The sequence below is a fragment of the Acomys russatus genome, chromosome 13 (genome assembly GCF_903995435.1).
Source record: "Acomys russatus chromosome 13, mAcoRus1.1, whole genome shotgun sequence".
In the NCBI taxonomy this organism is placed as follows: Eukaryota; Metazoa; Chordata; class Mammalia; order Rodentia; family Muridae; genus Acomys; species Acomys russatus.
The window spans coordinates 53,653,012-53,679,561 of record NC_067149.1 but is presented as its reverse complement, the minus strand read 5'-3'; the positions used below and the strand labels follow the sequence as shown (position 1 = coordinate 53,679,561).

At 47.3% G+C, this 26,550-nt stretch overlaps 1 protein-coding gene across 1 annotated transcript in view; it reads left to right on the top strand.

Annotated features, from left to right (window-relative positions):
- Window positions 1-26,550, top strand: part of Prmt8 (protein arginine methyltransferase 8) — an 86,981-nt gene that overhangs the window by 52,774 nt on the left and 7,657 nt on the right. Inside the window, exons 5-8 of the mRNA XM_051155430.1 lie at window positions 8,913-9,055; window positions 9,635-9,722; window positions 16,653-16,768; window positions 22,898-23,048. Of these exons, the coding sequence (XP_051011387.1) occupies window positions 8,913-9,055; window positions 9,635-9,722; window positions 16,653-16,768; window positions 22,898-23,048 (498 nt within the window). The remainder of the gene's footprint in view (window positions 1-8,912; window positions 9,056-9,634; window positions 9,723-16,652; window positions 16,769-22,897; window positions 23,049-26,550) is intronic.

The following is a 26,550-nucleotide window of genomic DNA, read 5'->3' as shown; positions in this document are numbered from 1 at the left end:
TGTGACTCTTCCACGTCTAACCCAGCCCCATGAGTCTATTGTCCTTTTCTTCCTTTCTATATCCAGACCTCCTTCCTCCGACATTGAAATGCCATTCTCCTGTTATTGAAACATTGGCTTACTGGATCAGCCCTCCTGCATGTAACCAATCCCTCAAAGCTCCCCACTTCCTGAATCATGCATGTGTTTTGTCACTCTGTCACCTTGTACTGGACAGCATTCCAAGTGGTATCCCTCCTCCTTGACCTTGAAGGGCCCTCTTCCACTCTGGGATCCCATCATCCCATCCAGAACAGTCCTCCAAGGAATGGTGTCCTCTCCAGCTTGGTATCGGATGGCCAGGATGGTCAGGCTGGGCCACTGTCTCCCAACTCAGGCTTCTCCATCCCATTCTAAGCCCTGCAGCATCTAAGCCTCCCCTCTCCCCAGCATGGACATCTAGCTCGCTCAGCCCCATGTCATCAATTTCACACTCTAGATTTCTATGGCTTATCCTTGGTTCTGTTTGATCTCATGCCTATGAAAGCTAGACCACTGTCACCAAAAATACCCCAGCCACTCCTATGTCTCAGGACTGCCCCCCCCCCATACACTGAAACAACAAGGGGTCCCCAGGCCCGGCGGCTTTCATTTCTTCTTCTCTAGAAATAAGAACACGTAGGCTGGGCTGGCGACACCGTAGCAGGCCACATCCCCTGCATCGGCTTACTCAGCCTTGGCATGCGTCCTCAACAGAGGACAGCTTGACTGCACGGATGCTTCCATGGAGATGCGTTAGACATCTGCCGCCACGTGTCAGTGTGAGTGTGAGTGCCGTGTGAGTGTCAGCAGTGTGGGCAGTGGGCCATAAATAATAACATGCACACAAAATACCTGCTCCCTCTCCACTTCTGTGGGGCTCCTGGAGTGGGTTTAGTCACTCAGAGACACACACCCACAGGAAGCCACCTGCAAAGATGGACCACCCTCACGTGGCTCGATCCACATGCGGCTCGTGCATGGCTCAGTCACCTTTCTCTGACTTAAATACTAGCAATTATAATTCCCTTCGCAACAGAAGCTGGCGGGGGATGGGGTGGGCTGAGTCCCCTCATTTGTGAAGACTGACATCAGAGCAGGGATAATTCTGTAAACCAAAACCAAAACCAACAAAACAAAAAACGACAACAACAAAAGAGGTATAATCTGAATATTTTTCAGAAAACCAAAGGTACCTCGGTACCTCTCTGTTCTCTTCACCTTGTGCATGTACGTTAAGGATAACATGTAACAGATGGAAGAGATCTTAGGGTAGCTGGCACAACACAGTGGCAGCGGACACAGTGCCTCTGCAATCTAACTCTCGAGGACCCTGTTGCATCATATCACACAGAAGAGATAAATGCTCTGCAGAAGAGGTACATTGAGGCATAGCTTGAAGGATTGTAAGAGATGAGCAACGAGGCAGGTCAATGTCAAGTACATGAGCTTGTGCACATTAGGTACTCAGCTGTGTGTTTTCCACACTGATATGGTGCAGGGCCGATGCCACTGGAATTGTAAGTCAGTTCTGTGTCCAGCATGTGTGCACTCTTGGGATGCTTCTATTGATAAGACCTTGCTGCCAGGCACCTGGTCTGCTGTGATCATTGGAAAGTATCTCTCCACTGAGGTGGATCCTGTTGTTCTCCTGAAGTTCTGTTTCTTTTCTCTTGGACCACACAAGCCAAATAGTTATCCCTGCTCCCAACACCCAGGCTATTTATCCTAGTCTCTCCCTGATTGTGCTTCACTGGGCCTTGGCTGAGCCTGTTTCTTCTGGGCTAACACATTGTGCACTGTAGTTCCCACTGGTGCCTTGGCAGATTCTATGTCAAATGGCTACTAGCAGGCAGTCTATGGCTGTGTGTGTGCGTACATGCATGTGTGAGTGAGTGTGTGCACGTGTGTGTGTGTGTGTGTGTGTATGTGGCTTCCTCACAGGCTGCTGGCAGATGTTGTTTTCTAATCTATACCCACCTAGTGGATGCTCAGTTAGGTGAAAGCCTAACTGAGAGACATACTTTTTATTCATTTAAACATCTGCATTGTTCAATTTAGTCTTCACTGTAAACTACCAAGATTCTTATTCATCCTTTGCCTGGGGTCCTGGCTTCCAGCAGTGTGCTAGCTGCACGCTAGGTAGTATCCCATGGTGAACGTGGGGGCCTTTGCAGGATACCTGCAGTCATCTCTATAACGATCGGCTCTGGAACAGCAGGTATGAGACTGGTTGTGAGCCTGCATGATAACTTGTCACTGACTCCATTTGGATGCCACTGAGCTGATACTTGCCTTTTTCCATCTTGGGACACTGCATGAGCTAGCCCTGCCTCACATTCATCTAAGATGAAGTACTGTGTGTGCCTCAGTTTCTTCTTCTGTGAAATGGGAACCACGGTGACTCAGACCTCATGGTGTCACTGTGGGGACCAGGTGGTTACTGATATAATGCTGATGCAGGCCATAGCAGCTCTACACTAGACCCTGCAAAGCCATGTGACATAGTCAGCAGATCTAAGGAAAGGATGCAGTCACTTCAGTGGCTTGAAATCGGTCCCTCTATGTTTCCACCACCCAAAGTCTAAGTCTAAGGACCATGTTTTTGTTTCTTGGAGATGACATCAAGTGTCTCTAGCACACCACTGTATGGAACAGAACAGCGCGAGGTAGGCAGGCAGCAGCCAATACCTGTTAGCCACTGTTATTATTATCATTTCATTTATTAACTTGACAAATAATGCTGTCAAGAGAAGAAATGAGATTAATCACGTAAAACTGTTTTGAATGAACCTGTACCGGTAGCTCCAGGCAGTTGCTTCCCCTTTTCCTAACTGCAGAGAAACGATCCATTAGTAATCTTATTGATTCAGCCTTTCAGGCATTATTGCACCATATGTCAGGCCCCGTGCTAGGTAATAAAGGAGTTAACCACGTGACTAGGAAAACAAAGATCATCCGCTGTCACGAAGCTTGCCTCACAAAGATGCATGGTGACAAAGGCGCTGAACAAAGACTACTGTATAATCAGAAGTCGTGAATATGCTTAGAAAGATCAGGTGGGGAAACTGAGGGCTGTACATTAGCATGGGTGGCCATCATCCCCCATCAACACTCTCTCACCCTCACCTCCACTCCCACCCCCACACGACAGGATGGGCTCTCCTCTGTTCCTGTTTCATTTCCTGGATCTGGCTGTGAAGCACTGATGAGCACTGGTTGTAAAGGAACACTGTTTTGAAGAGAAGGACTTGAGAAAGAGACTGGAGAGAGAGAGAGAGAGAGAGAGAGAGAGAGAGAGAGAGAGAGAGAGAGAGAGAGAGAGAGAGAGAGAGAGAGAGAAGAGGCCAGTGATGCTGAGGGAACAGGACAAGCATTTTACATAGGGGGAGTAATGTATAGTTGCCCCTCAATGTCCATGAAGGATTGGTTCTGGGGATCATCCCTCCAGGATCACATGAACTAAGCATGCTCAAGTCCCTTTAATAAAGCAATACAGTCTTTGTATGTAGATTCTGAGTGTTACGGTCCCTATCCTCTCCATCTTTTAAATCCTCTCCACGCCCCTTAGAGCATCTAACACCATGGAAACACTATGTAAATACTTGTTATATGATGCTGCCTAGGGAACAAAGACAACAAACATCTGTGCTCAGCACAGACACCACTTGCCTTTCAGATCTTCTTGATTGCCGGGTGGTCCAATCTGTGGATGCAAAACCTACGGTGGTGGAGGGTCATCTGTGTAAATTCCCTGAGGTGAGGGACATTTTTTCTCTGTCCCTTGTTGGCTTCTGGTCTGGTTATAGGTTAGGAATGAGACCTGGCATGGGGGAGGTGGGGTGGGTTGATATTCTGGGCATCTGAGCCCAGTAGAAGCTATTCTGTCTGGTACTATTTCCTTCTTAGTAACCATGAGGGCCAGGCCTGCACAGTCACCTGCCCTTGGCCAGTGTGTTCAGTGTTAAGCAGACCAGAGCATGCCAGGGCTTCTCGGTGTTCAGAGATGGCTTGGGGTGGGTAGGAATTCTCAGGTGGTTTGGACGGAGAGAGCATTAATACAGCCCACACTTCAGGTAAAATATATGGTGGGTGCTGACTCCAGTTATAAAACACCTCTGGCTAAAGTCAACAGGTTTTCAGATCCCCAGTTTAATATACTGGTCCCCAAAGTCCTACAGAGATCCAGAGCTGACCAAGATTGGAAGCATGCCCTGGGGGAGAAGTGGAATATCAAGCTCCCTGCTCTCAGATAAATAGGCATTTGGACCAGGATAGGGTACCATTTTGCCATATGCAGTACACAGAGGCTGCATAACATTCAGTGCCCCACTTCTAATGGAATCTGTTGGGTACAGTGCCACTAGATATGCAGATAAAGACTGGTGGTTTCTTTCTCCATCACCAGTGCCCTGCAGTGTGCAGGCTCTGATTCTGTGAGAGATTTATTATTGTGTGCCTGGGCCCTAGAGAACACAGAACACAGAGATGAGGTATGGAAGGATTGATGTCAAGGAAGATTGGTAGTTGTGGCCAAGCCTAGCTGCCTGCCATGGTTCTGTCTTCCTTCCTTTGCTTACATGAGCAGCTTTGAGAAGGACAGGACAGTCCCTCCCTTCTTCAGCTTCTCTCCTTTCCGCCTCTCAAGTACTTGTTCCGAGTGCACAGTGATCCCAGGTGGTGGAAGGTCAGAACCCATTGTACGCATTTGCGGGACAGGGACAGGAGCCTCACTGAGGCTGTGTGGGTCTCTCAGGTGACTCAGTGGGTCAGGTTTTGGCTCTATAATGTGACTCTTCAGGACTCCAGTTCTCTTAGTAGGCAGACGACAGCAGCCACATTGTCTCTGGGAGGGTGGCTAAGTGAACACACGTGAAATAACTCTTCAAGCCGGTTTTCAAATCCTATAAGTAGATCTTTGGGTTTTGTTTGGTTTTACTTGTTTATTCATCTATCCATCCATTTAAGAAGAAGTTTAGAATGCTTACGGAGAGTCAAGTGCCCTGCTAGTTATTAGAAACAGGAGCTAAAATAGGCAACTAGAAAAAGGGGGTCATGAACTCATGCCTAAAGAGCATAGTGGTGGCTGTAGGTAGGTGTCACCAAAAAAGGAGACAAAACAAAGTGCATGGGAAGAACAAACAGGAACTTTGTTGTGGTTACAGAGACAGATACGGAGGCTTCGTGACTCATGGTGGGTTTCCTGTCCTGTGGAATGTGACCTTATTGTCCACTTTTCTGTGGAACAGAATTAGCTCTTGGATGGGCAGGGTCGCACATGTCTATACTCCAGCACTTGCAAGAGTGAGGCAGGAGGTTTCCTGTAAGTTTGAGGCTAGTCCAGGATACATAGTGAGTTTCAGGCCAGCCTAGGCTACAGTAGGAGTTCCTATCTCAAAAACAAGACTATAAGTAAATAAGAATAAGCACAAATAGATAATTAAAATAAAATTAAATGGCAGACCATGAACTCCAGACCTTGTGGAACCATCTGATTTTGATGGATACATTGAAATCTCAAACAAGGTTAGATTGACCTAATTTACTTTGTAATAACCACTCAAATGAAGAAAGAAAGAAAGAAAGAAAGAAAGAAAGAAAGAAGGAAAGAAAGATTTCATTAAAAGCAACAACAGCTAAATTCTGGTTTTCTGATTTTCCAACTGAAGCCATGAGGTAAAAGCTCCCACGTTCAAGCTAATGGTTCCCCACGGTACACTTAGCTATGGTTAATCACTGTAAAATTTATGAGCCAGGGTCTTGTCGCAGCTAGTCGAACAAACTTTCCATCATACTTATGGCCTGGAAGCATAGCTCCAGATAGTGTCCTCAAAGCCACCTTGAAGTAATGGTGCCCTGGTCACATGGGGTCCAGATTGGGCAAGGGGTTCTGCAGCCTAGCTGTTCTGAGCCTTGGGGGGGGGTGTGCCAACTTCTACCCCTCAAAAAGCCTCTCTGGCGAAGGGAACAGAGATTTGTATGCCTGCACAGTCTTTGAGGCAACCTCTATTAGAACCAATAGGCTTCAATCAGGCAACATGTGCCCTGTCCCGGGAGGCCACATCTTGCAGCTTGTGAAACTGAGCATGGATGTTGAGGTATACAGGTGTTGGCTATGGACATCAAGAGAGTGTCTCTGATGAACTGAATATGGGTTTAGTTACTATTTTGTTACTGGCTCCAACAAAATCCCTGATGCAAGCAACTTAAGGAGGAAAGAGTCTGTGGCTCACAGTTTGAGGGCAACCTCCGTCCTGTCTGGGAAGATGTGGTGGTGGAATAAAGCTGCAGATCATGTTGCACCTGCAATCAGGAGGCAGAGGGAGATGGATGCTAGTGTGTGCATTCAGGTGCGTCTTCCCTCTTCAGTTAAATATCTCTAGAAATATCCTCCTAGACACATCTGGAGGTATAGTTTCACACTGATTCTCAGCCCAGGCAAGTTGATGATGGAGCTATGGGAAACAGATGATGTGTACTGTCAGTCTAGTCTTGATAGACACATGTAATGTATATGTAATATTCCTTGAGTGCCTTCCCTATTCCCTGTGTTAGCTTCTTAGTCGTTAGTTACTATTTTCTGATCAGTACGGGTTATAATTGCTAAGTATACAGATAGGTAGACAGCTCAGGCAGACAGACAGATAGATAGATAATATATTTATTATATGCAGACATATATAGTGAAAGCTCTAGTATCAACTTGACTTGGGGACAATCTCCGGCCATGTCTTTGGGGAAATTTCTATATTAGGTTAATTGATGTGTGGGAAACCCAGCCTAACTGTGGGCAGCCTCATCCCTTGGTCTAGAATCCAGAACTAAGAAGTGAAAGTGAACCAAGAACTGGTATTCATCTCTTATTCCTGACTGCAGATGCAGCTGCCCCATGTGTCTGCTGCCACGACTATCCTGTCAATGCATGATGTCTTCAAGCACTGAGCCAAAACCAACCCCTTTCTTCCTTAAGTAGTTCATTAGTTAAGTATCTCCAAGGCCATCAGAGATAGAGCTTTGCAGTAAGCACCCAGAGTCGGGCATTAGGATCCCAGAGGCAGAAAGGAGTCTTATCCTTGGCCATATGGAGGCCATGCCATCTTACAAGGCAACAAAGTGATGCAAAGCTTTCCAGCTGCATATAAACAAGAGGGCAGGGCAGTTAGGAGGCATGCAAAGGAAACAGAACAAAACAAAAGGGAAGGCTATTAAACTGTGTGAAAATGGTGACAAAAACAAAACAGGCCCAGCTTTGCAAGCTGACAGTTAAGCAGGAGGGCATGAGTGTGCTTGCCAGCTCTTATTCGGAATGAGAAGCAAATTAGGGACTGTGTAGGCACTTTCCAAAGCCCTTGACCTTGTCCCTTTGTGAAGTCCCAAGGTGTGCTGCGGGCCCTTCTCTTAGCTGAATTCTTCCTTCATGGTCTCAACAGCCCCAAAGAACCACTTCTTTGATGGACATCATCATCAGCGAGTGGATGGGCTTAACACTTGCCTCTCCCACTTGTTCCAAAACTTTGGTGCAGTCTGGCCTTGCTTTGTCTGCTCTTCCTTATTGGGGACAGGGGTCACGAGTGGTGACCAGGTAGGGCACACAGGCATCCCTGGTGGGTGGTGAGGGTGGATGGTTGTGAGCAGTGTTGGACACAATAAAGTCTGATCAAGTCTTGACTAACTGTTAAAGTGGGTGGTGCCCTCAACTCTGACACTACATGAAGGCCCTGGACTGTGTGCCCTTTGCCATGGAGGGGGCCTCAGTCCAAACTGACTGCTTTGGATTTGAAACAGACGTGGTTTATTTGGTGTGTGGCTCTGAGGTCTGGGCTTCTGTTCGGTTGTGTTAGCAAAGCTCAGGTGTTGTGTGATTTTCCTGGAGGCCGTCACAGAAGGAGGGTTTCAGAGCAGCAAAGCATGTGGTCCTTCAGCACAGATATTCAGAAAGGACCAGGAAACTGATACAACACCCTTCCTGTGTCACAGCACAGGCTATGACTACCTTTTCTCCCCATCTGTGCATCAAAGGATGCATAACCATGTATCCTTCTATGTCCACCGATGCAAAGCCCAACTAAGCTCACTCTCCTGCTACAGTGGGCTCAAAAGTCACTTCTCACATGGGCCTTAGCTCTTTCTCTCCTCCATCTATTGTTAAAGAAGGCATATGTCTTCTATGTCTGCCTTCCGTCGAGCCTCAGCCTCAGGCCTGGCACTTCCGAGGGGGTGTTTCATTTCCTCAGCACAGCCAGCCCCGGCAGAGACCTCATATTCTCTAGGGTTCTTTAAGGAATTGGATGGGAATCGCATGGCCAAGTGATGTATGTAAGACCAGACAGCTAATTAGAATACCTAGCATTTAACCCTGGGGCTCTCTGTCTGCTAAGTCCGTGGCCTTGTCAAAACACCAATTGGCTTCCTTCACAGACACTAGCTGGGCACCCACCGGGTGCAGGCTCTTGGCTGTATGCAGACACAAGAGCAACCCATGCAGTATTCTTTGATCAGTTTGGGCCTGAGTTGTCATGGTAATCGCACATGTAGCATGGGGGTTGCACCGTAGGAGTGCTACAGTCCCATTCTATCAGACCTGGGCTCTGTTTCAACTGCCACCCCCTCACCTTGAGACCTCAATTCCCTTAGCTGTAAGAGAGGATGATGATAATAATGTGTTTAATTCTTAAGGCAGATTACACGACATGGTGTATTCTGGAAGCTTAGGATGGAGTCAAGTGCACAGTAATTGTCCAGTACCTCTGATGAGGGGCACACTCGAGTAGCCTTCAGAGATCTTAGCATTTTTCAATGACTAAGTAAATTCCTCTGATGAAGAATAAGGTAAGTCACACCCTAAAAGCGGGATGGGTCCTCGCACAGCATGGCTCTTGGTTCTTGTTTTCTAGTCATTACCATATTTAAAGGTAAAGTGGAGGAGGTGGAGCTGCCTGTGGAGAAAGTGGACATCATCATCAGCGAGTGGATGGGCTACTGCCTGTTCTACGAATCCATGCTCAACACCGTGATCTTTGCTAGGGACAAGTGGTTGGTAAGTGGCACACACGCTGTCCCTGCATTGCTCTGGTGGCTGTCTTGCCACATTTCCCATGTGGCTTCCCACCTGGGAGGAATATGAGAATTGCAGAGAGGAATGGGCTAGATGACCACCTGTCTCGTGGCCCTCTCTCCAAAGCCCAACTGCCTCAGGGGACCGATCGATCCCACATGGCCAGCTGTCAGAATGCATAATCGTAGTAGGTCTAACTTTGTCCTCCCTGGCTAGAGCAGAAACTCATTTGCTCTTGTTAAGACTGCCCCGGAGAACCAGGGGCGGCACTGTTTGCCATGGCTTCTCTGAGCCACATGGGGCTGCTTCTCTGTCCCGCTTTGTTTGCCTTCTGCACTTCACATGTCCTCACAGCTCCACCAGGGCCCCCTCCCCCCAGACTTCTCCCCGTTCCAGATAAACAGGGAGTGTCACTGCCACGTCTGGCAAAGCTGTCCGTCCACTGAGTGAGAAGTGCTGGCAAGGGGGTACATGTCTGGTGACTCTATGTGCAGTTCAAAATGTGATGTCTTTGTCAGGTGAATAGATTACGAGACCCATTTCCCCACAATTCATCAACAGAAACCTGGAGGGCTTATGTTTCCAGACCGGGCAGCTTTGTACGTGGTAGCAATTGAAGACAGACAATACAAGGACTTCAAAATCCACTGTGAGTCCCATTCCGGCTCCTTTGAGCCTTTCATTGTGTACCTGGGTGAGAGGAACTTGAGGGTGGATGGTCGGTATCCTGGGAGAGTTTTTCTGTGAGCCTTTCTGGAGTTTTTCCCTCTGGAGTTTTTCCCTCCCTTTTTCAACGTAGCTGGCAAGAGATAACTTATTGGGGATGAGAATGAGTGTGGAGCCAGGAGCAGTGCGGGTTGTGTTTATGCAGAGAACAGGGGGCGGGTGGCTGGGAGCGTCAGGCCAGACTCAGCAGGTCTCCCATCAAGCCGATGATTGTGAACCCTGGCTCCGTGCCAGCCAAGTTGGTCAAAATCACCTCGAGTCCTCATCACATTAGGTTAAATATGGATTCTTTTGTTAGGTTCCTTTAAGGATACATAGGATGAGGCAGGAAGGACTAGAGACTCTCAATCAGTCAGGTAGTTATGTGTGTATATATTGGGGAGGGGGCAAAGGAGCTTATTGTAAATATGTATCCATAATGTCTTACAAGTTAGAATAGTGATTTCTCTCAGGCAAAATAGCTCTGCATGGTGGTACAAAATAAAGACAAAATTTTAAAAACCTTTGCCAATATTTTATCTGGTTCAAAAAGGTTACTTTATTCTATTTCATTTAGAGTTAAATTTCTTAGTGACATGGGCCTGGTATTTGGTGGAATGGTACTCAGCTTATATCCATCAGGTGAGACCTGGCCATGTCACCTGGAACTGCATCTGACAAAAGAAACAAAGATCCCTTTAAACAGCCCAGCACACCAGAAGCAAGAGGAAGGAACAGTCAGTGTGTCCAGGTTCCTGCCCACAGGTTGTTTACATCTGCTTGGCCAGATGGCTGTGGAGGGTTCGTAGCCTGTTCACACATCCTTCTGGAAGCTGAAGGTCAAAGTGTGAAGTTTAGAATCAAAGTTCAGAAGGTAGAAATGAAGGGATAGTTTGAAAATTCATGCCTTGGAAACATTGTAGGCTATCCTCCTTTCTAATATTTGACCTCAAGAAAGGAGGATGCAGGTCAAGAGATGTGGGGTGACTTAGGGTAGATGCTTTGACGCCTGCCAACCCCAGGATTTAAAACGTGGGCTTTACCATTTACTGAGTAACCTTGAGTGAGTTGCCTGACTTTGAGCCCCAGTGAGAGGTGATGCCATCAATCTTAGTGATTCACAGGGACTAAATCACTGATGATAAGTGCCAAAGATCCCCATGGTTGGCGGTGTGTGTAGGAGGCCGGGTCTAGCCTCTGAAGGAACAGACCAGCATCTCGCTCTGCTCCGGGTTCTGCCAAGCCTCGGGACCTCTGGTGGCTTGGAATCTGGGCCGCCCATCTCCCATCAAAAGACTGAGGAAGCCACTGAGAGGTGAAGAGTGTTCAAATGTATGTGTAAAAAGAGTGCCGATCACCCTGGAAGGACATTTTTGGGGCTTTGTGAGGCGTAACTGTACCGGGCGACATGTGGAGAGAACAGGCAGGCATGTTCTTCACTCCCATCAACTTAAATATTTATTGAGTTCCTAGAACAGCTCTTTATGGAGCTGCCTTCTAGTTTCCAGAACAAGCCCGCCTCCTCTCTGCATTCCTCCCTGGAACCTGTTGGGAGCCCTTAAGAACACACACATTGCTAACGAGCCATTCCGAACCTATCAGAGAAAGGGACAGTGGCTTCTACTTAGGGCCAGCCCAGGACTGGAGAACATGTCATTTCTTCTTTCAGTTCCTAGAGCTGTGTTTGCAGCTCTGGAAAGGAGAAGAATAAACAAATGGACAAACAAACAAACAAACAAAAAACCAAAAACCAACCACTAATAAACAAAATGAAAAGTCAGGCCCCGGTTTGTTTGTCTGTTTCCTTCTAAGCTGTTTACTTTGGAGTATCTATTTAAAAGGCTGACTATAGTTCTGTGGTAGAGCGCTCACCCAGCTTCAACCACCAGCATCACAACAAAGAAGAAAGGCAACAACCAATAACAACAAAACTCTTAATCCCTAATGAACAAGGCTCATACGTTTATATTTTATTTGTGATACAGCTAAGTTTTCTACTTAAATGTTTTTATTTTTAAGACACATTTTTTTTTTTTTTTTAGGTAAAGAAAACAGGCCCATTTAGAGAAATGTGTTTCTAAACAGCAGCATTTCGTTGCTGGTTACCAAGGGAACAGTTAACAGGCAAATTTCAGATGGCCCAAGAAGCACAAGAAATGTGAGCTGCAGGCAGAAGAGTGAGGCTTGCCTTCCCTACAGAAAGCCACTGTGGAGCATGAAGGCTTTCCCCCAACCCCACTCCTTTTCCTTCATTCCTGCTTCCTCTTCCCCTCCTTCCCTTTCTCAGCCAAGTTCATACAACAAAATACAGGTCCTACCCTTACTTTATTGGCCAGCTCCCTAAAGGGGAACCTGGCAGAAGGAGCCAGGTGCCTGGCCTGCACTGTTGGATAAAACAAATAATAACCCATCAGAGGAACGTACATGGCATATTTGAGCGATCAGTAAAAAACAGTCCCCTATTGAAGAGGGTTATGGAATCTCACACTTGGGTCATCCATTCCATCTCCTTCTTGCCAAAAGCCACCCAGTTGGCTGAGCGTCAGAAGGTGGGGTGCCAGAATTGGTGTAGAGGCGGCTGCACTGTGGCTGGACGGCTACAGGGCAGACCCTCTTGGAAGGGCTGCTGCAGCTGTTTGGTTTTTTCCACTCTCTGCTCCCCATATCCAGAGCTCTGCTCTTGGACCTGTACATTCGTATGTGAGGAATCTCCCCTCCCCCATTGTTTACTTTGCTCCTGGCAGCCCAAAATGCATGCGGGTATCATAAACACCTTTGCTTCTGCGTAGAGAGGCTGCAAATGGAGCCTTGAGGGACCCTGCTTTCCTCTGGAGGCATTCAGAGCCAGCAGCCCTGTCCTCCAGCCCTCACAGGAAAACTCAGATCCTTCCCATCAAAGGAAGAGGGGGAGGCTAACTTGCCATACTTTCCACTATGTATTCTGTTTGTTTGCCAGGAGTCTGTATTTCTGTTTTTGTTTTTGGCTTTTTATTTTTTGTTTTTGTTTTGTTGTTGGCTTTTTTTTTTTTTTTTTTTTTGCTGTTTTTGAGATATTATCTTTTGTGTGTATTGTTTTCTGGATATGTCTCTCTCTCTGTGTCTCTCTGTCTCTGTCTCTTTCTCTGCCCAACCTTCTCTCCCCCTGCCCCCCCCACCTCAAGTTCTACTTTGATTTATCTGAGCATGTCTTTCCTTGTACACATCCTGATCGAGGTTATATTCAATGCTTGGATGTGTAGGTTGATTTTCTCATTAACCTGGAAAAACTTGAGCCCTCATCTGTACAAATGTGTACTTTTCTCTGTCTGATCTTTCTCATCTTCACAGAGGTCCATCATGAATGTGTTTGACATTATATTGTGAATGTTGGATATCTTTTCTTTTTGTCTTACTGTGTTTAGGTCTGGGTTATTTTTATTGAACCAGTCTGGGTTTATTGATGATTTCCTCGATGTGTCCGTCCACTCAGCTAACAAGCTGATTACAGGACTCTTTCTCTGACAGTGTGATTCTGGCTTGGAGAATTTCATTGGCCTTTAAAGAGACTCTCACTGATGACGTGTTCTCCCCATCCATTGCGCATCCTTTACCTTTCCCACTGGATTCCTGAGCGTGTTTGTTATAGTTAGTTCACAGTCTCTGTGGGGCCATTACAACATCTGAGCTATAGCTGAGTCTAGCCTATTCTTTCCCTTAGGATATTAGGTCATACTTTACCCTTTTCAGTGTCTTGTAATTCTTCACTGATGCTGGGTACTGTATGTTAAGCAGCAACACAGAGATGAGAGATCTTAATATCCAGAAAAGAGGCTTTTTTCGTCTGATGGCCTTTTGGGATAAGGGCTCCAGTCAATAGGCCTGTGGTCACAGGCTTTGATGTTGCCTTAATAGCATCTATTATGAGGTATCATGGTGTGTTTCTGAATTAATGTTAGTCCATCAACAAAAGATTCTCAGGCCCCTCTGATGTTACTTAGGTAAGTGATGATAACACTCCAACAGACAACAGATCCTTGCGATGGAAAATTTGACATGCCGGATTCATATTCTCCCATCTCTTCCTCTACGAGAAGTCTAGTGGGAAATGAATGGTCAACAGAATCAATAAAATGCATTTCTGAAGATACTGGGTGCTCTGTCCCCGAACGGCTGGAGTGGGACAGTCCAGCTGGGGGCATAGGACATTATGTAGCCCCAGTAAAGGTAACTAGATGAGGCATTTGCAAAGAAAGACGTATCCTCTTTGTCAATACCCTCAGCTTGAAAAGCACCAGCTGTGGGCCTGTGCTGTGCCAGATGTTGTGGGAGCCAAGGATGGAAGGGTCCACAGTAGCTGGAAGTGGGCTCACAAAGTTCATGAGACCTTAAGTTCATGGCTTCGGGGCTTGAAAAGACCCCCAGAGATCAAGCAGCTGGAAGGTTTCTCTCTATGTGAGTGACCATGTTTGAGAAGCCCACCTTCTCAAGTCTCCCATCTGGAGTAGGTCTGGTCAGAGTCCAGAATCTGCACCTTAAAAAGCCTTGCAGATGGTTCTAGAACAATAAACTATGGAGCCAAACCCTTCCTGTTACACGTGAGACTTGGGAAGACGGTTGACCTGCACAGGGCTGCTCAGCTTGGTGCTCGAACCACACAGTGATGACTGTCACATGTCAAGGTCTTTCTTTGTGCCTGGCTCTGTCTCAGGCACATGGCATGTAGTAACCCATCAAGCTCATAAGATGCCTGGGGGATTGTCACCAACCACTCTATTTTAAAGAAATAAGAGATTGGGGCTCAGAGACATGTCATGCTTGTGTAAAGTTGCACAGCAGACACAGAAGAGCTCAGGTTTGAATTCCAAACACTCAGGCCATCAACCCTGACACATGTCACCTCTAACATTTTGTTGACCACTTGTGTAGAAATTTTTCTGGGGGGGGGGTGCATGGACTGGAAGAACAGGTGCACAGCTACAGGGTTTTGCGTGGAGGGGTTTATACCTAAGGCCCTGTTTCTGTATGTATGTGTCATTTGGGAAGAGGGTAGAGAGTTGCCTCCAGATTCTCCAAGGTGGTTTTCCCTGAGGCCTACCGTGTTGCCCACTGGATAGCTTCTTTCTCAGAATATGGATTTTATTTATTTATCTATTCATCTAACTATATCTATCTATCTATCTATCTCTTATCTGTCTCATCTATGATTACCTATCTATCTACCTGTCATCTGGCTATCAATCATTTATCATCTATCTGTCTATTTTGAAGACAGAGTCTCATGTAGTCAGGCTGGCTTAGAACTCACTATAGAACCAAGGCTGACCTTGAACTTTTGAGTCTCCCACCTCTACCTCTGAGTGCTAGGATCAGAGGTGTGTACCACCACACTTAGTGTTATGCTGTGCTGGCAAGGGAACCCAGGGCTTCATCATTGCCAGGCAAGCACTCTACCGAATGAGCTATCTCCCCAGCCCCCACAATGTGGGTTTCAAGCGGAGTTTGGCACCAGCCTCCTGTGATTGAATGGACCATGACTGGCATCTTCCCTGGAAGCAGGGACTCACCAGTGCTCACCCTCTGGGAAATAATTGTTCTCCCTGACTGCTTCCCCGCCACCCCAGAGATCTTTGTGTACCTTAGAAAAGAACAGCAATTCTTTCACTGGCCATTCACACCTCCCTCTTCTACACCCACTCTCTTCAAGACACACCGGGGACCTGAGTTCCCTAAGGCACCGTTTGTGTGATGAACACTAAAAGAAAATTTATATTTAATGAGATTTAAGACAAAAGCATCCTTGTCAAAGCATTTCTAAAACCTTCAGAACAAACAGATTAATGAGATCCAGATTGCTAGTGACCAGGGCCCCTGCCCAGGCTCTCCTCTGGGCAAGGAGAACTTTGCTTGCCTGGTTGTTGTTACACTGGGGCCCAGCTGGTAGGTTAGGGGTCAGCTTGGTTCTAGTCTCCATGTTGGTGTCCCTGGACTGGCATGTGACTTTGGGTCAGGGTTTGTGTATCAGCCAGATGCCCACTTATCTGGGATAGTTTTCTCATCTGTAGCCTGGAGGTGCACCCTCAAGGAGTTGTTGGGTAGATTAGGCCAAAATGACTAATTAGCAAAAGCAATTATCACCACTGTGAAAGGCTGTCTTGGGTCACCAGACCACATTCACTTAACTACTCCAACACCCTAAGCCTTCCTCCTTCCTAGAGCCCCTAAGATTTCTTATGAGATAAGCCCTTCAGCCTGATGGTGGGGGGATGGTGGAGGTGGGGGGGGCTGAAAGGCGGAGGTAAGCACTCTCCTGGATCCTCCTGCTGAGCAGGCTGGGATTCTGAGGCACCTTCTCAGGGAGGGAGGGAGTCTGTCCAGAGCCCCGAGAGTAAGCCACAATGCCAGGACTCAAACATGAGTCTGGTTCGTTTGTGAGCCTGTGCCTCTCTCAACTGCATTAAACATTCAGATGGGCCTTTAGGGAAGAGGAAGCTTGACCAAAGGCCCAGGCACAAGAAAGTAAACAAATGATCTGGAGGAGGAGATAGTAAGCACATGCCAGAAAATGTCACACATTTTGTGGGCAATGGCCTTAGCCTCGTTACCTTCTAGATGTGTGAACTTGGAGAAGTTTCACAGCCTCCCTGACCTCTGACTGATCCAACAGAATGGGATTTGTCTTTTCTAGAGGTGTGAGTGACACAGTAGTGTGAATAAGCAGCTGCTTCACTGCAAGGCTCCCCTTGCGGGTGAGCGATGCTTACAGTATTTTGATCGAAGGGAACAGAGGCTTCACCTCGCTCACTTGCCTTAGGCAGGCTGTGCTGTAGTGCCCAGGAGCTTGCCTGAGCTTGGAGGCCCTGCTGCCTGCCTTTCATGTCTCACTCTGTTCTCTCAGGGTGGGAAAACGTCTATGGCTTTGACATGACCTGCATCCGGGACGTTGCCATGAGGGAGCCCCTGGTGGACATCGTGGACCCCAAGCAAGTGGTGACCAATGCCTGTTTAATAAAGGTCTGGAGACTCATCTGGGTTGGGCCTGGGTATGCTAAGGACCCAGGTGTGTCACTCTGGAAAGTCTAGTGATGCCAGCTCCTTGTATGGCTCCCCTCTGAGGATGCCAAGGCCACTTTGGTCAGAGCCTGGTGACAAGTCAAAAGTTAGCAACCTTACTAAGCAGAACTGCTGAGTTGACTCCTGGGTGGCACTTCTAGGAGTGGGCAGGGGTGGTGGTGATGGTGGTGAAGGGGGCAGGGAGGGAGGACAAAGTGATACCCCTGGTGGTGTGAGTGAGGCAGGGGAGGAGTGTCAGAGACCGAACTCCTGGGAGGCAGGAGAAACATGGAGACTACAGGACAATTCAGGGCTGAGAGTCTGATCATCTGGTGTAAGATCGCCGAGACATCATGATTCTACCATTCCAAGTACGCACGTCAGGTTTGCACAGACAGAGCCTGCAGGCCCATCCTGTCTGTGCTCTGAGCCTTGTTTTTTACAAGGTTCTCCTCAGTGCAGATGGCTAGCTGGTCAGCATCTTTGCTACGCTGGTCCCTAATCCATTCTTCTTACTAAACTCCCCAACATACCTAATTAGAAAGAGTAGCAATAAGCATTGAACCCACTCCATCACTTTTCCCACCTCAGTTCCTCCCTGGAGCTGCTACTGCTCAAGGCCAGATGGGTCTTTTCAGTCTCTCCATTGTTTTAGCACTCCCGTGCGCTACCATAGTATACTGAAACAGGTACAACCGACAGACCTCTACCTCTGGTCCTTTAGGCTCAAAGACATCCATTTCATATGGTGAAAGTTCATTTTCTGGTGTAAACCCATGGCTCCTTATAGATCTTATCAGCCCACCTGCCTGTTGTCTGCTCTGGGGCCCTGGGCCTCCCTTGTTTCCTGGAAGTCTGGGACAGGTGGCTTAGAGCCCTTCTAGCATAAGTAAGGGGACCAATTCCCAGGCTCCAAAGTTGAGGGGAAGTTTCAAAAGGCTGCTGTTTGCCCACATGAGGAATCCCTTTTATTTTGGACACAGGATCCACTTCAGCCTTTGGTTCTAACCATCCCTGAGGCAGCAGGAAGGGTCCCCTGATGACCCTCACTCTGCAGCATCCTGCCCAAGAGGGTTGGCTTCAGATCTAAGTCTTGGCCTCTTATCCCCAGGCTCACAGTACTCCTAGCTCATCCCTTCTCTGATTGGTTCTGGCTCGGACCATGGTGGGGACATACGGCCACCTCTTCCTACAAACCCTATACGCCCCCCCCCCCATGCTTTTCTTCTTGGAACTTGGAACAAGAACAAGGGAAATGGGAGAAGCTCACTCTCTGGTCAAGACACTCCCCTCAGAGTTCAGAAGATGAGCTGAGCCTTGTGGCTCAGGTCTTTAGTCTCTGTATTCCAGGAGGATAAGGGAGAACGATAGAGAGTTCAAGGCCCTCTTCCGCAACCTAACTTGATTTGACTTCAAAAACAAAAACAAGAAGGGGAGAATTCAGTTCAGTAGTTTAGTGGTAGAGCACCTGCCTAGCATGTGCCAGGCTCAGAGTTCAATCCCCAGTACCACAAACAAACAACAAACAGACAGGCAGGCAGGCAGGCAGACAGACAGATTAATTTCAGAATATGTAGAAGTCACTAGCGCTATAGATTTGCCCAAATAACACATACCCATCAAAGCTGCGGTTAGGAACCTGCGAGAAGCAGCTTTAGCTTGGAGATAAACTCTACCAGTGTTTTGGGGCATTAGGTGGTTTCTGTCCTTTACAGACTCCCTTTGCAATGTGTCCCCTGTGTTTCAATGTGTCACCTGCTGGTGGCCTCACAGATTGGTTAGTTTCTGCCCCACCTTCAGCCCCCATGTGACTCCTTTTCCCTCCTCCTAGCTGGGTACCAGCAAGCTCCTTGGCCATGGCTGCACCTCGGTGTACCCACATGCCAAGCAGCCAGACTAGACAACGAAGGAGGCTGGGTGTCACATCTGTTCCCCACCACTGAAACTCAGAAGTACTTTGAATATGTCTTGGTACTACGGACGCCACTTGCCACGATGCCCACTTTCACTGCTGCCCTGTGACTCTTCTTCCTATTAGCATTTTCTGAGCTTGAGCTAGGAGGGAGAATGTTTGCCCCTGCAGCACTCTCTCCCCCCCACTGCCTTCTCTCTCTGCAGCATCTCACGGAGCCTTCTGGGAAAACACTTGCCCTTCTTCACACAGTTAATTGCTGTTTTCATAGCTATTAACACTGCCCGAGTGTGACACTTTATTATAATTAAGACTCTGTTTTGACCAGACTTCTGCCTGGAGACATCTATTTGTGACATTATTGAGAGGTGGGGTAGCAGAGGCCAGGAGCTCTTCTGTTTATTCCCTGAGGATCCCTGGTGCTATCTGGGATCGCCTAAGGCCAAGGCAGTGAATTTCCTTGAGGTCTCAAGGATACAAATGAGAGATAGAGAACCCTTCCAAATAATAGCACTTGCACTCAGGGGCATCAGTGGGGGTGACTGTAGCTGAGCTGTGGGCTTGCACCTGAGCCCCAGGCCTTTGTGTCTCCAAAGCCAAGCCCCATCTGATCCAATTCCCACAAATGGGACCCATCTGCCTCAGCTGTTGTCATGTCAATGCACAGCTTCACTGACCTTTGCCTGGAAGCCTTATGTTCCCTCAGAGGCCCCCATTAAGATGCAAATATCTCTAGGACCCTTGGAACATTGTCAGCTAACCCAAGATAGGGCAGCTGACATTTGGTTGGTGGATAGTCTAAGAGGCTGTCTGGAGATGGGATTCCTGCTAGATGGTGTGTGTGTGTGTGTGTGTGTGTGTGTGTGTGTGTGTGTGTGTGTGTAAAACCATGAATGTAAGTGTGTTGCTCATCACTAAAAAACAGCTAGTAACTCCAGAACAGGTCACTGGGGCAAGGAAAAACATCCCAGACACCAGCAGGTTCATCTTGCTTTGGGTTTGCAGGCTGAGACAGGGAAACATGGGGGCACTTGGGGTACTTGGACTTCAGGATATTAGTGGTCTACGAGGTGTGGGCAGCTGTTCACTGCTGTCACTGGCTGCTTTGGGTTCTGTAAACCTAAAGTAAAGTTACTGATTAGAAAATCTCTGCTGGGCATGGTGGGAGACACCTGTAATTCCAGCACTTGGGAGGTAGAAGCAAGAGATCAGAGTTCAAGGCCAGCTTCATCTACTTAATGAGCTGGAGACTAGCCTGGTCTGTGTGAGACTGTCTCATGAACAAAATCCAAACAAACATAATAAGTCTATGACTCTTGTTTTTTCAAATTCCCTTTTCCCAGAGTAGTTAATTCTACAGCTAACTATTGTAATACAGAAAGCATTGTTTCCCCCAAAGAATGGGAAAGGGTTACTTTGCTGGAAGACCCCGGGGACAGAGAAAAGCTGCTTTACCCAGAGGGCCAGAGACAGGCAGCTATAGCCAGAATAGATAGTGAAATGCAATTTTCACACAGCAGGGTGCCTTCATTCAGCGTGTCCCTTACAGCAAAGCCAATGTGAAACCAGTAACATGTTGATTGATGCAGTTTCCCAAATTAATGACTTTGGAATCAACTAGAGGGTGTGGAGGTAGAAGCTTATATAAGTCCTCCTAAGTAATGTGTGTGTGTATGTGTGTGTGTGTGTCTGCGTCTGCATGTGTCTCTATGTGTGTGTGTGCATGTTTATGTATGTATGTATGTGTGTGTGCATATGTGTGTGCACATGTGTTCTTGTGAAAAGTGACAAAAAGGAAATAGAAGTGGTAGATGGGGACATTTACAAGATCTGGGCGTGAGCTATAGGGAGTCATTGAAGGCTATAGAGCAAGAGTGGCACCGTTGGAGTGGGTGGCTGATTGTGAAAGCAAGGCCAGGAAGGAAGGAAAGGCTCCAGGCAGGAAGATTTGCTCTGGAGGATGGTGAGTGAGCACCATGCCTGTTGGTACTGAATTATATACCAAGGACACACAAGACAATGAGATATAGTTGCTATCTCCAAAGGGGCCCATACACATGGCAGGGGCTGAGGATGGAAGGGACAAGGCTCCTGCCTGAGAGCAAGAGGTCAAGCTAGGCTGGTGGCTGAGGACCAAGAGAGAAAGATGGAGGAGCTTTGAAAGGACCTGGATGAGAAAAAGGCAAGAAAGTCACCAAGTGCCACTAATCACTGCTCAGTTTGCCTGAGGCACTCTCTTGCATTCTGGAGCTACAGAGAACTTACAATGAGGTGCAGCTTGGAGGGACCCTGAACACCAAGAAAGTTTGTCAGGCACCACCTCTGAAGCGGTTCCCTACCATGGAGCAACCCCCTCCCCGGGGCTGGGTCTCTGCTGAGCAGATGGGGTGGGCATCAGTCTTGAATGCAGACAGAACCCTGTAGCTTAGTGATTCCCAGTAGGAGGGCAAAGGGCCTGATGCAGTCACCATGATGCGGTCACCATTACACCCGGTTTAGAAAAGTTAGGCTGATAAGGAACCAGAAATCATGATGAGAGAAACAAACATGAAGCTAGGAGCAGTTCACACTAAGGAGAAGGTTAAAGGGTTTGCGTCAGCTGGGCTGGACATTCAGCTTGCCCTGTGGGTAGAAGTCAGGACAGCAGACGTGGGATCTCTCCATCGCTTCTGAAGATGCCTGGACATGGAAGGCACTATGTGGTAGGCACAGGACTAGTATCCCTGGGCTGTCACAAAGGTCAAGATGTCACTTATCAGGATGGACAGGAAGTTTTATACCATCTAAGGTGGCCCCTCTGAACCAAGGTCTACCCTTGGTTAGTTCTCACTCTCTGTCTTTAGGTTAGAAACTCTGCAGTGATCACCTCACAAGGCTCCACTTGACCCTGCCACCCATCCTCTTGCTGCCAACTACTAGAGGGTTTCACGTTCTAGGTCCACACTTGCCCTCTTCCTGGGCAATCTGAGAGTGCTTCCCCTTTCGCAAGGGTCATGGTGGCTCACTCCGCCCCCATCAGGACTGAGATCTGATTGGCTGCTGTGACTCATATTTCCTCTTCACAAGTCTTATGACACTTTGTCTTTCCCTTTTAATGATTTTTAAAATACAGAGAGAAAGGGAGTCCTTTACCCAATGCCATTTTGCCTCTTCATGGGTCTTGTTTCTAGGTCTCTAGAGCATTGTCTGGCCCACAGGCATCTGACTGTCTCTTCCAGAGTCCCCAAAATAGTAGTTCTTGCTACACACCCCAACACAAGGGGAAATTCTTCTTTGAGACTCACTGGCATCTGTCTGGATGCCTCTGAAGCTCCCGGTAGGATTTCTTGTCTCAGGACAGCCAACAAGTAACACATTGGTCAGCATCCTTCACACACAGAAGACCAGCACACGGAGAACCGGAGAATCGTCTCTCCACTATACTTGCTTCCTACGCAACATCGATTTTCAGTCACCCTCTAGCTGAACTTGTGAGAATTATTAGTTCTTTGTGTTCCGCTTTCCCCAGTCCAAACTGAGACTTCTCGCCTGGTATTTTCCCCCTCTTATTTATTTTTAAAACCTGCCCAGGTTTGTTATAAATGATGGCCAATGGAACTTCTACCAGCCCATTTATGATTCACTCTTGAGGCAACACTTAGTGCTTCTGATTTGAGGAACTTGAACACACACAAAAGAAATGGTGGGAGCCGGGGTGAGGGCAAGTCCTTTGATTCAGGGGAGACCTGGAGGATCCTGCTGTTTTGATGAGAAGGTCTGTGGTGACTTTCCTCACCAGACTCAGAATTTTCTCCCATGTAATAAAGATGCTGACTGTGGGGGGGCCCACACTTTGTGAATGACTAGAAGGGAGCAATGCTTGGATGGTCACTGGAATCCATTCCAACTTGCTTTGGTGGTGTGTGGTCTCCTAGATCACTCTTGTCTCAACCTTCAGCCCCCAGCGGATGTGCCTTTCTGGTTCAGTTCTGCTCAGATTTAGATTCAATTCTACTTGTCCCATTCTCCAAGCATCTGCCACCTTAGAAAAGATGGAGGAGGTAGTTGGAAGGGTGGTGGGTGCAGCTGGAAGTCACCCCAAAGTAGTGTCTAGTCCATTTTCTCTAGGGGTGAGGCTACTGGGCTTCAGCATAGCAGGGGTTGTAAGCCTCTGGCCTTCTTTCTCCTCTGGGCTGCAGGAAGTGGACATTTACACTGTGAAGACGGAAGAGCTGTCCTTCACATCTGCCTTCTGCCTGCAGATACAGCGGAACGACTACGTCCATGCCCTCGTCACCTATTTTAATATTGAATTTACCAAGTGCCACAAGAAAATGGGTTTTTCTACAGGTGAGCTCTCTGTTGGTTTTCTAGAACTTTCCCTCTGTGCTTCCATAAGGCTTAAAGGGTAGAAACCAGGGCCGGCCTTAACTTGTCCAGATGTCAGTTGGGACTCTGACTTGACATCTCACAAGCTTTCTACACTTGAGGAGAGGATGCATCTCCCCCACGCTCTTGGCTTCCCAAGGGGAAGAAAAAGATGATAAGAGTAGAGTTTCCAAAGCTGAGAGCTGGCATGGGTGCCATCAGGGACTCACTCTAAAGAAAGAATTGCTATGATCCATAGTATATTACAGAACACAGACCAAGCTTACCATAAAACAACATGATACACTTTCAAGGGCGAGAGTAGACAGTGGCCAAAGGGACCATTGAGGAGGAAAACAAGCACAGGCAGTGGTCAGACAGATCATTGTGCTGATTTATACACTTATGTTCACTTTTAACCGTGTCTGGTTTTTAAGTGTTAGTGTATGCGCACTTGTGTGAACACATGAGAATGGAGGCTGGCCTAGTTTGCTTTCTGTTGCTGTGGTAAACACCATGGCCAAAAGCAGCTTGAGGAGAAAATTATTATTTATTTAATCCTGCAGCTTATAGTTTATCATGGAAGGAAGTCAAAGCAAGAACACAGACAGGAACTGAAGGAACGTTGCTTCCTGGTTTGCTCCCAGGTTCATAGTTCCCTCCTTTTTTATACATCCCAGAACATACCTGCCTAGGGATGATGGTACCATCCACAGTGGCCGAGTCTTCCCACATCAATTAACAATCAAGACTATGCCTCACAGACACGCGCACACTCCAATCTGATGGAGGCAATTCCTGGCAGTTGAGAGTGTCATGTCTTCCCCTGGGACCAGAGATAGACCTGGATTACATCATATTGACCAATTATCCAAGTCCTGCTATTTCAGTTTCTGCCTTTACAATCAGCTGATTATGAGGAAGGGCTCATCCCATTCACCTCCAGCCTGCTAATATCTGACTTCTTCCTTAACACTGGGTGGGGGCAAGGCAGGAGACGTGGACTGCGGAAGGAGAGTCTCTTTTGAAACTTTTAATTTATCATTATAACGTGTGTGTTGTGGTGTGTGAGGGCAGGTGTGCTGTAGCATGCATGTGCATGTGGAGGTAGGAGGACAACATTGCAGAGTTGATGCTCTCCTACCTTTATGTGGGTTCCAGGGATCAAACTCAGGCCATCAGGCTTATGTGGCATGTATCTTTGACTGCTGGTCCTTCTCACTGCGCCTGTCCTCTGGAAATTCGTCAAGTATATGTCTGTCTGATTAGCTTGAATTGAGAAGATTCTGTGTGAGGGATACAGAGTAGAGCTTCTGATATGAGCCCCTTCTGGCCCCAGGACAGCCCATATGCACAAGTGGGAGGTATGTGTAGAGGGGATGGCCTCTATGCAAGATGACACATCTCTCACTGGGCTATAAACTGGCCTCTTTCTTCTTTCTTGTCTTTCCCACCTGCATCTATTCTTTGTTAAGGTCACAGTTATATTCCCAGAAGATCACTTCCATTATCTTTGTCTGCTTTCTGTTACTATCACAAAACATTTGAGTCTGGATAACTTATGAAGAGTAGAAATTTATTTGGCTCACAGTTCTGGAAATTGGCAAGTTCAAAAACATGGTGCTGGCATTGGCTTAGCATCAGATGAGGCTTCTGTGCCACATCTTTTTTTTTTTTTTTTTTTTTTAATTTATTTATTTATTTATTTTTTCTGTGCCACATCTTAACTTGGCAAAGGGTGTCAAAGGTGAGGGAGAGAGAGATAGACACAGAGAAAGAGAGAGAGAGAGAGAGAAACACACAGACAGACAGACAGAGACAGAGACAGAGAGACAGAGACAGAGAGACAGACAGATACACAGAGAGAGAGAGACAGAGTCGGAGACAGAGACAGAGAAAGAGACAGAGACAGAGACAGAGAATGAGAAAGAGCTTTCCTATGCAACAGTCTCCTCCTATGATGTGGTTTGAATAAGAATGGTCCCTATAGGCTTAGTCACCAGGGAGTGGAACTTTTCAGGGAAGGATTAGGATGTCTGGTCTTGTTAGAGGAAGTTTGTCACTGAGAGTGGACTTTGAGCTTTTTTTTTTTTTTTTTATAATTTTATTAATTTATTCATATTACATCTAGATTGTTAGCCCTTCCCCTGTTTCCTCCCATTCTTCCCTCCCTTCCATTTCTCTCCTCCCCTCCCCTATGTCTGTGACTGAGGGAGACCTCCTCCCCCTATATATGCTCTTAGAATATCAAGTCTCTTCTTGGTAACTTGCTATCCTTCTTCTGAGTGCCACCAGGTCTCCCCATCCAGGGGACATGGTCAGAAAAGGGGCACCAGAGTTTGTGTGAGAGTCAGATCTCACTCTCCACTCAATGGTGGAGAATATCCTGTTTGTCAGCTAGGTCTTGGTAGGGGTTCGAAGCTTACTGCCTATATTCTCCTTGGCTGGTGCCTTAGTTTGAGGAGGACCCCAGGATCCAGATCTGCCTGTCATAAAGTTCTTCTTGTAGGTTTCCAGGACCCTGTGGGTCCTACTATTTCCCCTTTCTTCCATGCTACTCTTGCCCAAAGTCTCAATCAGATGTCCTCTCCTCTGACCCACTTTCTTGGTAAGTAAAGATTTTCATGGTACGTATCCCTTGGACTTAAAAAGCCCGTATCAGGACCAGTCTTTTGTTCCCTCTGTCTGCTATCTGTGGGCCAGGTTGCAAAGCTCTGCCACTGCTCCCAGAACCATGCCCGTCTGCTTCCCACCATGACAATCATGTACTAACCCTCTGAAACTGTAAGCAAGCGCCCCCCCCCCCAATTAAATGTTTCCTTTTGTAAGAGTTCCCTTGGCCACGATGTCTCTTCACAGCAATAGAGAAGTAACTAAGATACATGATAACCCATAGATCCATCCACCCAGGACTGGATTCATTTATTCATGAAGATAGAGCCCCAAGACAAATCACCTCTTCCCAAAGATTTCAGCTCTCAACATCAATGCACTCACCGAAGACCACATTTCCAACATACAAGTTCTGGCAGATGCATACAAACTGTGTCCTCTGCCTAGTCAGCTTTCAGAGGTACCTCATTGCCTTTGGGCCTGGCAGGAGAGAGCCCCATGGTTTGGTCTTAGCCCTTCCATAGGTCCTCAGACTTCTCCTTGCTACATATACCCAAGCTCTTTCCTATCACTTCCACATACAGCACAGCCACTCTGAGCTCCCCTCCCCCCACCCGCCACCATGCCTTAGACTCAGGGAACTTCTTCATCACTGGGCCATTGCTTCTGCCTGTTCATTTGGCATGGTGACCCAGAAATGTCCTTTCTCAGAGGGCTCTTGTAACCCCTTTCTCTCTGTGATAGTTTTCTTAAGCTGCCAGGACAAAGGTTCACAGGCTAAGTGCCCTCCATATGAATTCCTGGAAACCAGGAGTGTGCTCTTAGGAGCAGAATAGGTGTGCTAGTGGCAGAGGGAATGTTCTACCAGATG